General features: G+C 39.3%; 1 protein-coding gene across 4 annotated transcripts; it reads right to left on the bottom strand.

The window, feature by feature from the left end:
- Positions 1-590: 590 nt before the first annotated feature.
- Positions 591-13,790, bottom strand: taf15 (TAF15 RNA polymerase II, TATA box binding protein (TBP)-associated factor). 4 transcript variants are annotated; one of them, XM_079823051.1, is made up of 16 exons: positions 13,673-13,789; positions 13,175-13,208; positions 12,907-12,949; positions 12,313-12,385; positions 12,124-12,235; positions 10,788-10,924; positions 8,896-9,043; positions 5,682-5,716; positions 5,124-5,156; positions 4,842-4,951; positions 3,679-3,808; positions 3,471-3,590; positions 3,284-3,359; positions 2,680-2,771; positions 2,432-2,570; positions 591-1,111 (listed from the first exon to the last, which is right to left on the bottom strand). In XM_079823051.1, the coding sequence occupies exons 1-16, from the start codon at positions 13,680-13,682 to the stop codon at positions 1,072-1,074; spliced, it is 1,332 nt and encodes a 443-aa protein (XP_079679177.1). In that variant the 5' UTR covers positions 13,683-13,789; the 3' UTR covers positions 591-1,071. The 4 variants fall into 4 exon arrangements, with proteins under 4 accessions (XP_079679177.1, XP_079679178.1, XP_079679179.1 ...); XM_079823052.1 differs by having other exon boundaries at positions 12,313-12,382; positions 13,673-13,785; XM_079823053.1 differs by having other exon boundaries at positions 592-1,111; positions 10,812-10,924; positions 13,673-13,790.
- Positions 13,791-14,567: the final 777 nt, after the last annotated feature.

Raw genomic sequence — 14,567 nt, 5'->3', positions numbered from 1 at the left:
GTTAATAAATTCTGAAGCAAATTGATGGGTTTGTGCGAGAAATGTCCATATTTAATATTACCTGTAATCTGTAGGCTACATCGCACGCTGGAATTCGCCAGGATGCAGAAAAAAAAAAAAAAAAAGGACGACAGTTATGTTTTAGAGATCTTCACTGTTGAGTCCTTTTTTCTGCATCCTGGCTGATTTGTAGATTGTATGCACAAAAACCCCCCTCTATTTTCATATTTTTTGCCAATTTCCCATTCATTTCCTATGGGGGTCATTTTTGACCCGAAGACCCTGAGTGTGACTTTTTACGACCACTTAAGACTTTTCAAATCCGGTCCCCAATTTTGTGTGTTCATATACCAAGTTTCAGACCAGTCCGATGAAGCTACAATTTAACATTTAAAAAAAAAAAAAATAATATTCGGGTCAGAAATGACCGAAGACCCCCAGAGGGTTAAACCAAAGACCGGTCACTGCTTTGAATATGTAATGATTTACAGTTATGACTGCGATCAGGGTTTTTGCAGCTTCTTATGCACTGTATGTACTCGTCTTAAAATAAACAAACAACCCCCCCAAAGAGACAGAAACAAGTACATTAAGATCAAAAGGGTGTTTAATATTTTTTTGCAAAAAGAAAAACAAAAAGAAACAAGTAAAACAGTTTGTGTTGATTGATTTTTACAAAACAATAAGCATTTCACAAATCTATCACACACTAAATGCCGGATTCAACAATTCAGAAATTAAAAAGTAACAAAAATAACATTTGGCCCCACCCCCTTCACCTTGAGCAAAATTATCCTTTAAAGCTGATCTGTGGCCAGTTTTGCCATTTCCTTAAAGGACTGAAGGTTTACAAAGTGGCGGCTCAGAGATCAAATTCATTCCCTTCCCTACACTCAGCCTTCCTCAGCCCCTCACAGTAGATTCAACATTTATGGGAAAAACTGCTCTTTTCAAACAGTATATGCAGGACGCTCATGCAACAGAAAGGTATGCAGACACAAACCTCTCCCCTTACCCTCTCAACCCCCACCCCACAATAAACAATGGTCTGGAATGGCATCCACAAAGTCTTCAGTATGGCCGGCCACGTCTCTCTTCTCTGTGGTCTCCCCTTTGGGATGAGGCAAGCGTTACACAAACAGATTCATGCAAAGATTACAACTAGGGCCCTATGAATCGCGTAATTGACATATTAACGCAAAATCTATTGTTAACGCGGAATTTCCCGGAATTTGACATATGTGGAATGAAATGCGGTTTTGTGTGGGAGAAGAACGCATGTCTGGGGAAAATGCAGACCGGGGGAAGCAGATCTGGGCAACACAACCCCTCCCGTCATTTCAGCTCTGCTTCAAAACACTGAGAGTGTGGCGAAGCGGCTCTGCTTTCATCGGCGGAAAAGTTCAGAAACTCAACGCTAAGCCCTCAGTACCGAGCAGAGCAGTTTCCTCACGGGGAGTGCTTGCTGTATTTTTCCTTGTTTTTAATGCACTTTAATGTACTGTGTGGAAAATGCCTTAAAGGAACTTGAGTAAATGAGATGCGCGGGTCAGCGCGTCTGATCCACATCATGTTCGGCAGAGGTAGATCTTAAAGTGACAGTAGCACTGATAATCTCGGTCATTAATGTTCAAAGAACAACGGGAACAGAAGATTGTAGCTTTAATGATGATTCATCTATATTTCACTTATTATTTATGCAGTTAAGAAAGGTGTTGATAACTATTCAATTTCTGTGTAGACTATGTCTGACAGGGAAGGCCACAGGTAAATATAACATTTATTATAATGGGGTTATGTAAAGATTGTTTTAAGTTCAATTAAATTAAGTTATTTTTTTAAAGCCTAATAAATGTTGAAATTGGTAGCTTTCAGTTATACTGTAATGTAACGTCAATGTTTCATTTAGACATTATTAGTGATACTGGCCTTCATTCATAAAAAGATGCCATTACAACACACATTTAAAATATACGGTCTTTAAATTGTTTCTACATTAATTTGGAGAGTAACTGAAATTTACATTATCAAAATATTAAAAACTCCAATGTTTTTAATTGCAATTAATCGTGATTACAGAAAAAATGCGATTAGGTTTTTTTATTATCAATTCACAGCACTAATATCTAGTTGTGACTTGAAGAGCTTCGAGTGCAGTGTTATGCTGCAGTATTTGTCCTGAAAAGTAAATGTGATGTTTGTTACCTCAATAAATTTAAGGTCATTCCTATTTTATGTTCTATTATATTAACATTAAAAACACTTTTTACAACTAAAATAAGAGTTACGGGTAAAAAAAAACTGAATTCCCAAAAATTAAAACGAAAAAAAAAAAGGAATTAGCAAAAATTAAAACGGAATTTGGGAAAAAATAAACGGATTTCATAGGGCCCTATACAACTGACTGTAGATTTGAGGGGGTTTTCATTACCTTCCGCCCATTTTGTATCCACCTCCACCACCACCATAGCCTCCACGGTCTCCACCCCGGAAACCTCCACCACCTCTGCCCCCTCTGAAGCCGCCACGGTCCCCGCGGTCACCTCCATATCCGCCCCGACTGCCACGGTCTAGGAAAGGTGGGTGGCAACATGAATCTCTGCTTGGCACTCAAGCCATTTCACAAGTGTTGGGGAAAGAGAAAAAAACCCTCTATTGGTCAAATTTCATTAAACTTACCACCACCACCGCCATAACTTTCGCCTTCCGGTTTTGGCGTTCCACACTTGTTGCATTCATATCTTCTGGCAAAGTTCATGTTTCCACAAGAGCTGCAAGGAGAGGTTTATAAATGAATACAATCTAGACCAGGGGTTTTCAAACTTTATGATGCCGAGGACCCCCAAATATGATGAACCTTTATGTGGGACCCCCTACCTAAAATCCATCTATATATTTGTGTGTATGAAAAAAAACATTGTAAAGTGTTAGATAAATAGTAAGTAGGACATTATAAATACACATTGTTTCCAAACTTAATGTATAAAACTGAAGAACATTGTCAATAAAAAAAAATGTATAAGCAACTTTCACAATAAATGTATGCAAGCAGTTTACCTAGTGTGTTAAGAATCCTGCTTTACAACCCCAGTGAGCGAGATAAAGGGGACTAGTGAGAAAAACTCACTAGAAAGATACAAGGCAAACATATATTTCTGGAAAGTATGCATACGGCAAGAACAGTTAGAATGTTCGGGAAAGACTTTATCCATTTTGGTTTTGTCTTTTGGTTTGAAAACCCCTGATCTAGACTACATATTCCTCTTAAACACATGGTCCAAACCTGTTGGGACAGGGCCAGTCTCCTCCCCTGACATCAAACGAGGGACCGCCACCAAAGCCACCTCTGCCTCGAAAACCTTTGAGCACAAACCAGCATTACATTAGCATAACCCTTGTTTCAATCCAAACGAGACCGAAAGATCAAACTGGTTTTGTTAGACAAGGAAAAGTCCAGATTGAGAACACACCTCCACCTCCTCCACCACCACCACCGCGGCCACCACTTCCTCGGCCGCCTCCTCTCTGGGTGAACTCCGCCCTTCTGGTGGCAAACGACACCTTGATGGGTTTACCTTTAAACTCCTTTCCTATAGTACAGGAAAACAAAACCACATTATAAAAAATGGATTCTGGGGCTAATCGAAGTCCAAGAGACAGCAAGGAGGTTTCCTTTACCATCAAACCAATCAATGGCAGCTTTGGCTGAGGGTGGGTCATCAAAGGAGACTGTGGCTTCACCCTTCAATCGTCCAGTGGCTTTATCAGAATACAGATTGATCATGGGTAAGCCGGTCTTCTTATTGAGCTGTTGAAGAAATGATTTGTTAGAGAAGATTAAGCATCTTAAATACGGGTTCTTTAGGACGCTGAAGGGATCTAGGATTTTCATGCAGAAAACAGACAGAATCTAATCACAAGTGTAAATTACTGTATAATGTGCAATGTGCCAAATTTAGGAATAAATGAGGGCTGTAGAGAAGAAAAGAAAAAAACATGGACTAGTGTCTGAATGTTATACCAAAAAAAAAGTCTGCATCTGCGCGTGAATGAATGGCTTGGTTGAAAACAGCAAGCGTCACATGTAATTGATCATCCACATCTCATTATATAAGAACATGAACTTCAGCATTTCATGTAAGAATTGTAAAGAAAATATGACTGGTTTTGTGCTCCAATGTCACACATGGTAAAAGTCACATGGGTATACAGGATTTGTGGCAATAGCAAAATGCAGTGGCATAAAATCAATAATTCTGACCCATACAAAGATCATTAGGACATTAAGTAAAGATCATTTTCCTACTGTAAATTATCTAATTTAGTAGTAATATGCATCACTAAGGACAAACCATACATCAATGGAAAGCTCATTTCAGATGTACAAATCTAAAAAATAAAAAATAAGACCTTTATGACTGGTTGTGGTGCAGGGTCACATCAGTATTTTACAGTAAAAGGTACTGTGTTCTGCTTTGAATGAAAATTAAACTTCCTTTGGCAAACTATTACATTCAAATGTTGCCACTGATAATACATTTGTATTAAAACCCCCCCCAAATAATTGAGAAAAAATAAATAAAGTTATTAGTTGAATTCAGAATGTTTAGACATGCCTGATTTAAAGTAAACCATTAAAATGGAGTTCATAAATATTAAAACAATATGAGCTGGGATAAAAATAAAAAAAAACTTATGTTTTAAGGCTCTAAAAAGTAATCAATTGAAGTCATAAGTTAACTACTTCATTCTTTTTTATTTTTTTGAGTGCAGAAAAGTTCAATGAACTTGAAAAAAAAAAAGTAATATTTTTGGGATGGAGGATTTCATAGTCAACTTGCCTTTATGATTCCGATTTGTTTGAAGAAGTCACCCACTTCCTGAGTGGTGACATCTTCTCCAAGACCTTGGACAAAGATGGTATTATTGTCCGAGTTATCCTGATCGCCATCTGGAATTGGGAGAATATATTAATATCGGAGTCATGACACCATTACAATACATTCACACCGTCCCCAGGGTTACGTTCACTACCTTCATGCCAACTCAAATAAAACCACTACATGCTCACTCCAATGTCCCCCCACTTCTGAACTCAGGCTGAAATGCTCACGAGCACTTACCTCCATCATCCTTTTGCCCATAGTCTCTGGGTCCTGAAAAACAACAAGACACGAAAGAGAACACAACTTTGAGAACTTGCCATGAACCCTTATTTCAATACAAAGTCTATGAATAAAAGAATCAAACCAAAAACTGCTTTGCTATGTAGATTTGACCTTTACAAAAATGACAGTTTAAGCTATGCACCAGTGTGTCCAAAATTGCTGCACCATTTCCAACAACACCTTTGTACACCAGGACAAATTTCGGTGAGTCTAGCAAAAAATAAATCCAAGTATTCATGTTTCTAAATCATGTTGTTTCTTCACCATGTGCAGGTGGCATCCAGAAGACTGGCATTTAATTCATGCAAAGATACCATTTTACAAGAGTAAAGCTGGGTAGCTGTTAGACTTTAGCCCACAAGAGCACTACCAGAGAGGACAGCAATAAACACAATAAGGTGATGTTCCTTTGGGTTGACATAAAAAGGAGGCTCAAGAGTTCATTTGCCAGCTAATCTCTGTATTTCTTATCTCTTTTCCCCCACTGAGACAGTTCTGATGCTCATCACTTACCACCGTAATTTTTGTAGCCACCACGGTCACCACCACTGCAGAGGAAAAATTGAAGATATGATGGCTTTCCTTTGTTGAAACCTGGGAGCGCAAGGCTCCCACTTTATCAGTATTCATGCCAAGGTTTACTACTGAGGAGGAAACGGCTCCCATTGACAGATGGGTTAAGGATGATGGGCCAAATGTACATGAAACATTTTTTAAATTGAAACCAAGAGGCAAGCCTCTTTCCAAATTAGAATGGTTTTGGATGAACTTCAAGATTTGATGCGCACTCTGAATTGAGACTGTGACGTAACTAAAACCAGAGAAGAGCACGGAGGACAACCTCCCTGCTCCCTCTTTCATTTTTCAAGAAACTAAACTAGATTTGCTGTGGCAACTCGTGTAGACGAGCACACATTGTCTTCCATTATGAGTGCTTATGAGCTCCAAAGGCTGTGGTCCAACTTTAATTTCACTCACTTTGATACCTGTAGTATAAAATGTAGACCAGTTAACACAAAAAGAAACAACACCGTACAGACAGCGATTCATGTGGAGTGACTGAGAATTGTTCCTTGTAGCTGAACCTTCCAGTGTGAACACGCTCCCAAAGGGAAGCAGGAAAAAAGTCGACTGGAACAAATGGAGACCAGAAGAAATGAGAAATAATTGAATTTGACCACCGGTCGTTCGCAATCATCTACTGTGGATAACTTCAGTTTTGGGGGCCTTTTTCTTCCAGAATTAGCATTTAATTCAAGGCAAACGGACCAATCAATTTGGCCTTGAAAAAGTGTAAGCAAAGTCTCTCCATAATTAGCCATGCTTTCATTTAGGGCTGTCACTAACCGTTATTTTGGCAATCAGGTTTGTTTTTATTACTCGAATAAAAAAAACAACAATAAGCAAAGACTTAAACCTTTAAAATGCATTTATTATAGGGCAATAATATTTGCTTCAAATAAAGTATCAAATGCAGGTAATCATATGGTTTTATAGAACACTGTTAAAGTACATAATCTTGTGTACATTATGCATAATAACAAATGCATGCAGCAGCAGATCAAATCCTTGTTTGGCCAAATTACATTTAATTGAAATACTTAAGTTAGTCTTAAAGCATTAGGTCTCTTCAAAATGAAAATTCTGATATTTTTCTCACCCGCCCATCTCAAAGAGATTCCTGTCTGTCTTCAGTCGAAAAGACATTAAGCTTGAGGAAAACATTACAGGATTTCTCCCCATCATAGCCTTCCATGGCAAATGTTGAAGGTCCAAAGTGAATCTATGAAACGTGTATATACTTCTTAACCTAAATTTCTCATCTTGCGCTGCTCTGCGATAGGCCAAGGATTGCACAAATCACACAAGACATAGGCAGAAGTACCACCCCTTACAAAGCGCTCGTGCAAAGACGAATACAAACATCCTTTAGCAAGAAAAGGTGAAACAACGATGTTGAAGATGGAGTGTTTTTGGTAAAGGGCATTTGTATTAGTCCTCACACGTTCGCTTGGGGCGCTACTTCCGCCTACGTCTAGCATGACCTTTCTGAAGTGATTGCGCAATCTTTGGCACGTCGCAGAGCAGCGCAAGATAAAAATAAGATAAAAATACTTAATTTATTATCGACTGAAGACAGACATGAACATCTTGGATGAGATGGGGGTGAGTAAAATATCAGAATTTTCATTTTGAAGTGAACCAATCCTTTCAATATTTGGCCACTTACGAAATAAAAATGCTTCAGCCACAGTGATCTCCTGAACAAGAACATCGAGTTTGCATGTTTTGCCTCCAGAGCGAGGGTTTAAACTTATTTTGAAACTGCGATGAACATTGCACATTTTGAAAGACATTGATGTATTCTCCGGGGTTGGCATAGCTTTATAAATGATTTACCTAACAAATCTAATGAAATGGAGCTCTAGGGTTGGCCGGTGTCTACCAAATTGGCATCAAACGATGACTACAGTGAAACGCGTGGATATGATTTATGGACGCGATGGACGATGACATCGGGGGTTTGCGTCTGAGCGTTAAGCTCCATTAAAGTGCCGTGCGTCTGGAGACAGAACGTGCACGGAGCTGAGAGGGCTTGAAGATAAGGCTTGTTGAAGAGAGGGCTTGTTTGGCTTTAGATAAAACTAGAGGATGTAGCGCTGAAATGTCATTACCACAAACGATCTTGTGCTTGTGGTGATCCGCACCACTGTTTTGACGCTCTGCTCACTTCAACTAGAAACATGGAAAGATGTTCTCGGTCCAGATGGAAAAATTAAACCATTTTGAATGCAATTTGTATCGTGATGGCATCGTCTATCAACCCAACGGCGCACATTGAGTTCCCAGATCAACGTTATAAGCAACCAAGACTCACAGCAAATGCACAGTTTGTGACGCATCACGCATGCAAACGAGAACAGTTCATGTGGAGCAGCATTTACTGTGAATAGAGCCGCTCTGAGACGAACATAACCTACACGCGTGTAAATAAAGCATAGAGCTCTGGAAAAAATTGAGACCACTTAACACAGAAACTTTTTTCCAGAACTGTATATTAAAACCGCAGGGATATATGACTGAATTTACAATAGCACTTTGAAAACTGTCTAATGCAGTTCAATGATTCTCATGCGTGGAAAGAGTCAATTTTCCGGAATTTTGTTGGTTACTTGAAACGCATAAATAGCAAATCGAGGGTTTTTCTTCAATTGAGTACTCCAATTTAAAAAACAAGGAATCGTGACAGCCCTACTTCAATTCTCAGCTCAGTCTTAAATTCAGACGGTTCTAGAGCAGATGAAACCTTGAGAGAAATGTCCATAGATGTATCGGTTGTGTACATTGTTTTGTGTGCGCTTTGAGCTATAACATGTCCCATATGTGAATGTGATGCATTTGAATGCATAAATATGCACTGGAAATGGAGAAACCTGGCTACTGTAGCCTATAAGCTATTTATAAGCATCCAACAACTAACTGCAATAAGTGGACAACATTACATTGGGTGGAGTGTCACTTCACAGAAACAAACAGATGGTGGGTCCATTAAGAGTACAACCACTTCAAATAAAGAGTATAGACGAACCACCTTGAAGTTCACCAAAGTTATCCATAGCCAAATTTTAATAAATAAATTAAAATCCTAGATCAACACCTTTCAGGTCTAAGTGCATTTTCTTTTTCAACAGTGCGCTGAAATACCTTGTGGGGTGGGCACACTTACCCCATACCGGAGGGTGGGCCTCCTCGGCCACCTCTGTCAAAGCCTCCGCGGTCATAGCCACCCCGATCAAAACCCCCACGACCTCTGCCCCTGAAACCCTCAGCCCTGTCTGAGCCACCATCGTCACCAAACCTGCGGGGGGTATCACCTGAGGGGAGGGGGGCAGCGTTTAAGGACATTTTCAGATTTGGCTTGTTTGGAGCTCTAGTTTCTGAATCTGCCGTGTTTTCTCCTTTAGTTCGGTTCGTTTAGGCATACATTAAAACAAATCGCCTGAATGAGGTGGTCTCTCCGAGTGAAAAACTCTGGGGCGGTTCGGTAGAGGCGAGAAAGTAATCCGACCCAACAGTATCAATTCATAACGGGAAAAGCGACAGGGTATGATTCTGAAAACCATACCCTGTTCATCTTAATACGCGTTATTGCTCCTCATTGCAAGAATGCCTTCCAGACTAAGCCTTGACTCCAGCTCTACCTGCATTATAACAATTTTTTTTTATATACAGGGCTCGACATTAAGCCTGTTCACACGCTAGTCCTTTGGACAAGTAAATCTGTCATTCACTTGTCCGAGTAAAACATTTGCTTGTCCGGATTTTTTTTGTAAATATAATCTATTCTGAAGCGTTATTCTCACTAGTGTTCAATCCGTTTTAACATATTTAAATATGCATATTTGTACCATTTTATAAAGGGCATTTTTCCATTATCTTATTAAATATAGGGTATGCTTCGGCTTTCCTTTTATATTCTTAAATTTGATCAATAGAATTAGAATAAGACACTATAGGCTGTTACCAATCAAATTAAATAATTTACGATGAAAAATTACAACTGCATTAAATAATGTTATGAGATTTTAAATATTTTTGAATATACAAATAAGAATTGTTAAGATGAAACTAAAGCACCAGTAGGTGGCGGCAGGTGACCGTCTGAATGAGCGAGTCATTGAGTCGATTCAGTGAAACGGCTGAATCATTCAAGAATTTGGCGGTCGTTTACGAATAGGGTCATTGAATCTTTGATTCAACCGATTCATTCAAACACTGAATCATTCACTAACACACACTGATGCTGTGAGATGCGTTACGGTTCTGCTGTGATCTTTGTTGGGAACTATTTTCGCTGCTGAAATAGAACAAAAACAGTCCATATTGCGTCTAACATGTAAGTGACTTAATGTTAAATTGTTTATGGAACTGGCGAATGAAATCAGTGTCATTTTCAGTCGTGATGGTATTCAGGAAAACAAAACTCTTGTTAGTGTGACGTTGCTTAACTGTATCATATGTTATAAATATAAAAACTCCACAATTTTAACCGTGTATGTTAACAGAGTTTGTGTGAGCGGCGCTCATTTGTTTTCGAGAGAGGCTACGCGAGCCTCAACAGCTCAACCGTGTTAACCTCAGATCGTTTTATATTATCCACTATCGATCTCCACTTGCACTGAATGCAGAATCATTATTGCACTTTGGGGATTCCCTAGTTATTTTTTGTTTTGACGTTTTACTCAGGATACTTGCCCGTCGGGCAAGTCAAATTCTCTTTCACTTGCCACTTCAAAAAATGCACTTGTCCCGGACAAGCGTTAATGTTGAGCCCTGTATATGTAATTTATATTATATACAAGCTCATGGAGCAAACTTGTCAATCATCTTGATAGATGACGCAGAGGAAATAAGAGTTTTACTCACATGTGACTTGTGAACATTTTGGTAAGCTCAAATGTTGCCTTGTGAAAGCGAACCGAACCAAAGAAAATGCTTCATTGTAACAAATTTAGTCACCGTTTCAGAACAAAGTAAACTATATAGAGGTCTGAAAATGCCCAAAGACACAAAATGTGATTAAATTTTTTACAGAGCAGCACATCACGAAACAATTACCATCATTGCGTCGCACATAGCCACCTTGAGAGGAGCCCCCATAGGAGCCACTGGACTGACCATACGCTCCTCCACCAGCACCTGCTGCAGCCGGCTGCCCGTAAGATCGCGGCTGCCCATAGGACTTATCACCATAACTGCAACCAGACAAAGGAAATAAAGAGATTTCACAAGTTAGGGTGCGCAAAAATTTATTTTCAAGTGCATCATTGTTCATCACCTTGTTCTTCAATAAACCCATCTCTGACGTGTTGCCTCCGATCTTTTGAATATTCCAATCTAATATGACTCGATCATTCAATCTAATATGACCTCTGACCTGTAATGTTGCCAGAATAATAATCATACACTGTTTGTTCATTGGCCAGAGGAGAACTGGCACCCCGACTGAGCCTGGTTTCTCCCAAGGTTTATTTTTCTCCATTATGCCCCTGATGGGGTTTTGGTTCCTTGCCACTGTCGCCTTTGGCTTGCTCAGTTGGGGACACTAAATATCCAAATAAATGTAATTACTAAACAAAATTAACTCTATCAACTAAATTACTGATCTGCCCACATTGTCTCTATGATAATAGAAATGAGCTGATGACATCACCGTTTTCCCCAGAGCGCCTGTACAGCCGAATCAAATTCTGTTGCATTATTTTCCTGTTAACACTGTGAAGCTGCTTTGAAACAATCTGCTTTGTAAAAAGTGCTATATAAATAAAGTTGACTTGACTTGTTGAGCGTTCGGGTATGTCCACAGGACCAGCATCTTCGAAGCAGTGACACATGTGACTTCAGGGCCTTGCCCAATGCCAGGCATGGCCTTATCTACATCATTTCATATGAAATGCATCTTCCTCATAGGTTTGGAGCTAAACTCTGCAGGGTCGAGGCCCATCAGAAGCAGCATCTCAAATCCCTGCACTACAGTAACAACTATGGAGCCACAAATACTGAAATTCAAGACAAAAAAAAACATGACCGAAAGGTAAATGGTTGGTACTAGAAACATTTTTATTGAAGAAATCCATTTAACTAAATGTAAATAAAACACCTAAATCATGTTATGTAGCACCAACGTGGCTTTAAGGGAGGAAAAAAAAACAATTGTAATAGGTGGAAACTATCCAGTTTCAGTCAATATTTCTATATTGTGACTCCTTAAACATTACCAGTGCCAAGACATCTAAAGTGCCAAACAAGAAGAAAACTGATTTTAGCTTGATTGACACAAGGACTCAAGAGGTTCGTGACAAGCAATTTTCTGAGATGCATGCAAACACTCTCGCATGTCATCAGCACGCCTGTTTAAGGCTTGTGTCTGTAATGGTGAAGTCAGATCTCTTACCCAGGTGAGGCTTCAGAAGCCGGTTGTCCATAGCTTTCCAAGCTCGGCTGCGCCGGTGGTTGACTGTAGCCAGCGGAGGAGTATCCCTGAGACGACTGGCCATAACTCTCTCCTTTAAGGGAACAAGCCAATTACACACCAGCCATCTTTACTGACCGATTCATTCATCTCAAGTTAAAGATCACATACCACCAGACTGTCCATAACCACTGAAGCTCTGTGCACTGTAAGAGCCACTTCCATTCCCCTGACCATATCCCTGCTGGAAAAACACCATGAAGATGCCAGGTCAACAATAAATCAAACATTATGCCATTCTATTTATATAGGTATTAGTCAATCCTATATTAACCGTTTGAAAATAGTCCAAAATGCCTCAACTTCTCAAAGGCACACGCAAATATGAGCACATTACCTCTGCATTGGTTGCCTGTGTGTTTTCAGAATAGAGTTTAAGGTTGTACTCTGTTTTTAAGGTATTAAATGGACTGGGACCTTCTTATTTCTCTGAACTGAATGTGACTAAAGTGCTAGATGTTTAAGGCCATCTAATCAGAATCTGTTGAAGGACCCAGATCACGGTTAAAAAGAAATTGGAAATGGATTAAGAATAGCCTACCATTAACTATTAGAGCAATCGCTACAGAATCAGTTTAAAATAACTTTAAACCAACCTTTTAAAGGCCTATAATAACCGAGTCTTTCTGAGCTAGTTTCTCTGCATATAAATTTCTTATTGTTTTTTTGTATAGCACAATGGTCAGCGACTAAACTAAGCATTACCTGTCCACTCTGAAAGCCTTGGGATCCACCATAAGAGCCATAGCTACAATAAAGTAGAAACAAGTTACACATCCTGAAACAAACAAACTGGGAGAATATTATAGTATCAGCTTTCATCTTCACCGGTTAATGACTCAATCTTACAAAACTAAGATTGTGAAACCCACATTTACGTATTAAAACTTACCAAAAACAAATAAATAAATATACACACACACACATTATTTTATACATATATATGCTTTAAGTAAAGGTAAGCATCACTTGCCTTTGTTGAGCGCCAGGCTGGCCGTAGCCTGAATCTACGAAAAGAAACAGAAATAAATAATCAGAAATATACAAATGTGTAAACAGGTAAACAGAACTGCATCGACTAGGTTTAAACGAGTTTAATTCAGACGGGAATCGCCCGCTTGTATAGTCGTGTATGTAACGCTAACCCGCAGATAAATGCTATGCTAGCGATCCCACCACGCCACACCATGAGCACGGCGGCTAAACGGCCATCCTCGGCATTCACATAAACCCACCGGCCGACCCGTTGTGTACAATTAAACATAAGTGTTTGTTTAAAAAGCCCGATATTCTCCGCCGTCGACGTGCTTTTACATTTAATCGTTAGCAAAACCCACGGATTAGCCGCTAATGCTAAGCGCGCCGCGTTAATTATCCTTTATGTCTCACAACATCGAACAGCAACCGAATCAAGAACAATTACTGCGTTATAGGTGCTAATATAGATTACATATATAAGCATTTTCTTTACCTGAGGCCATCTTTCTGAAGGAAATAAAATGAAATGACCACCAGTTCCAAAATTAAGAAATTAAAAACCCGGCACGAGCGAAACGCGCACTGCAGCTCTAATGAACTTTGACCCGAGAGCGGATTGTACCTTTTACTTAGCGGGAATGCGTGGATGCATCCATTTATTTGGCTCATATAACACAAGAAATACTGCGGCGAATATTATAAAGCATAATTTATGGTCAAACTGCTATTAGAGAAAGTGCAAAGCATGACGTTATAACATATATTTTGGCAACGTTTTTGGATAAAGACCCCCATGTTTTGGAAAGTGGTATAAACTTTGCGCCTTTTCTGTCACGTGATTTCCACCAGGGTTGACGTCATGGGATGATCGCGCCTATTACTTTAATAATTCGTTTTTACGTTAATACATTTTACTGTTATCATACATCAGTAGGATTGTCCCGTATTTAATGGTGAAATTATCTGTCACGTATCAAATCAATACGGGAAGTGATTTGTCCCACATTTTAGCCGCTCATAACTGAATAAATACACTGTTTACAGTGTGGGGATTATACTAGCAGCAAACATTAGCAAAACAAGAAACAGCGGAGAAGCTCATTTGTGTGTGATTGCATTGTAGCGTCTTTGTTTCCCTAGCGACGGACTCTGAGGTCACGCGCCGTCACGTGCGCGCCGAGCTCACACAATTTATCTCCTCACACTTCCTTCATTTGGAATAATGCCAATATAACGGCTGCCAAATACATCTTTATTCTTAAGATATTGGTTTAACAGGGATATTTATTATCTTATGAATATGTTTGATAATTATGGGAATATTTTAATTTATGAACAATTCATGGGAACCCACAGTTTCCCTGTGCATTTTAAGGAATTTAAATCGG

The sequence above is a fragment of the Gobio gobio genome (assembly GCF_949357685.1).
Source record: "Gobio gobio genome assembly, chromosome: 8".
Classification (NCBI taxonomy): Eukaryota; Metazoa; Chordata; class Actinopteri; order Cypriniformes; family Gobionidae; genus Gobio; species Gobio gobio.
The sequence above is the reverse complement of the archived record's forward strand: the minus strand, read 5'-3'. Positions and strand labels throughout refer to the sequence as shown.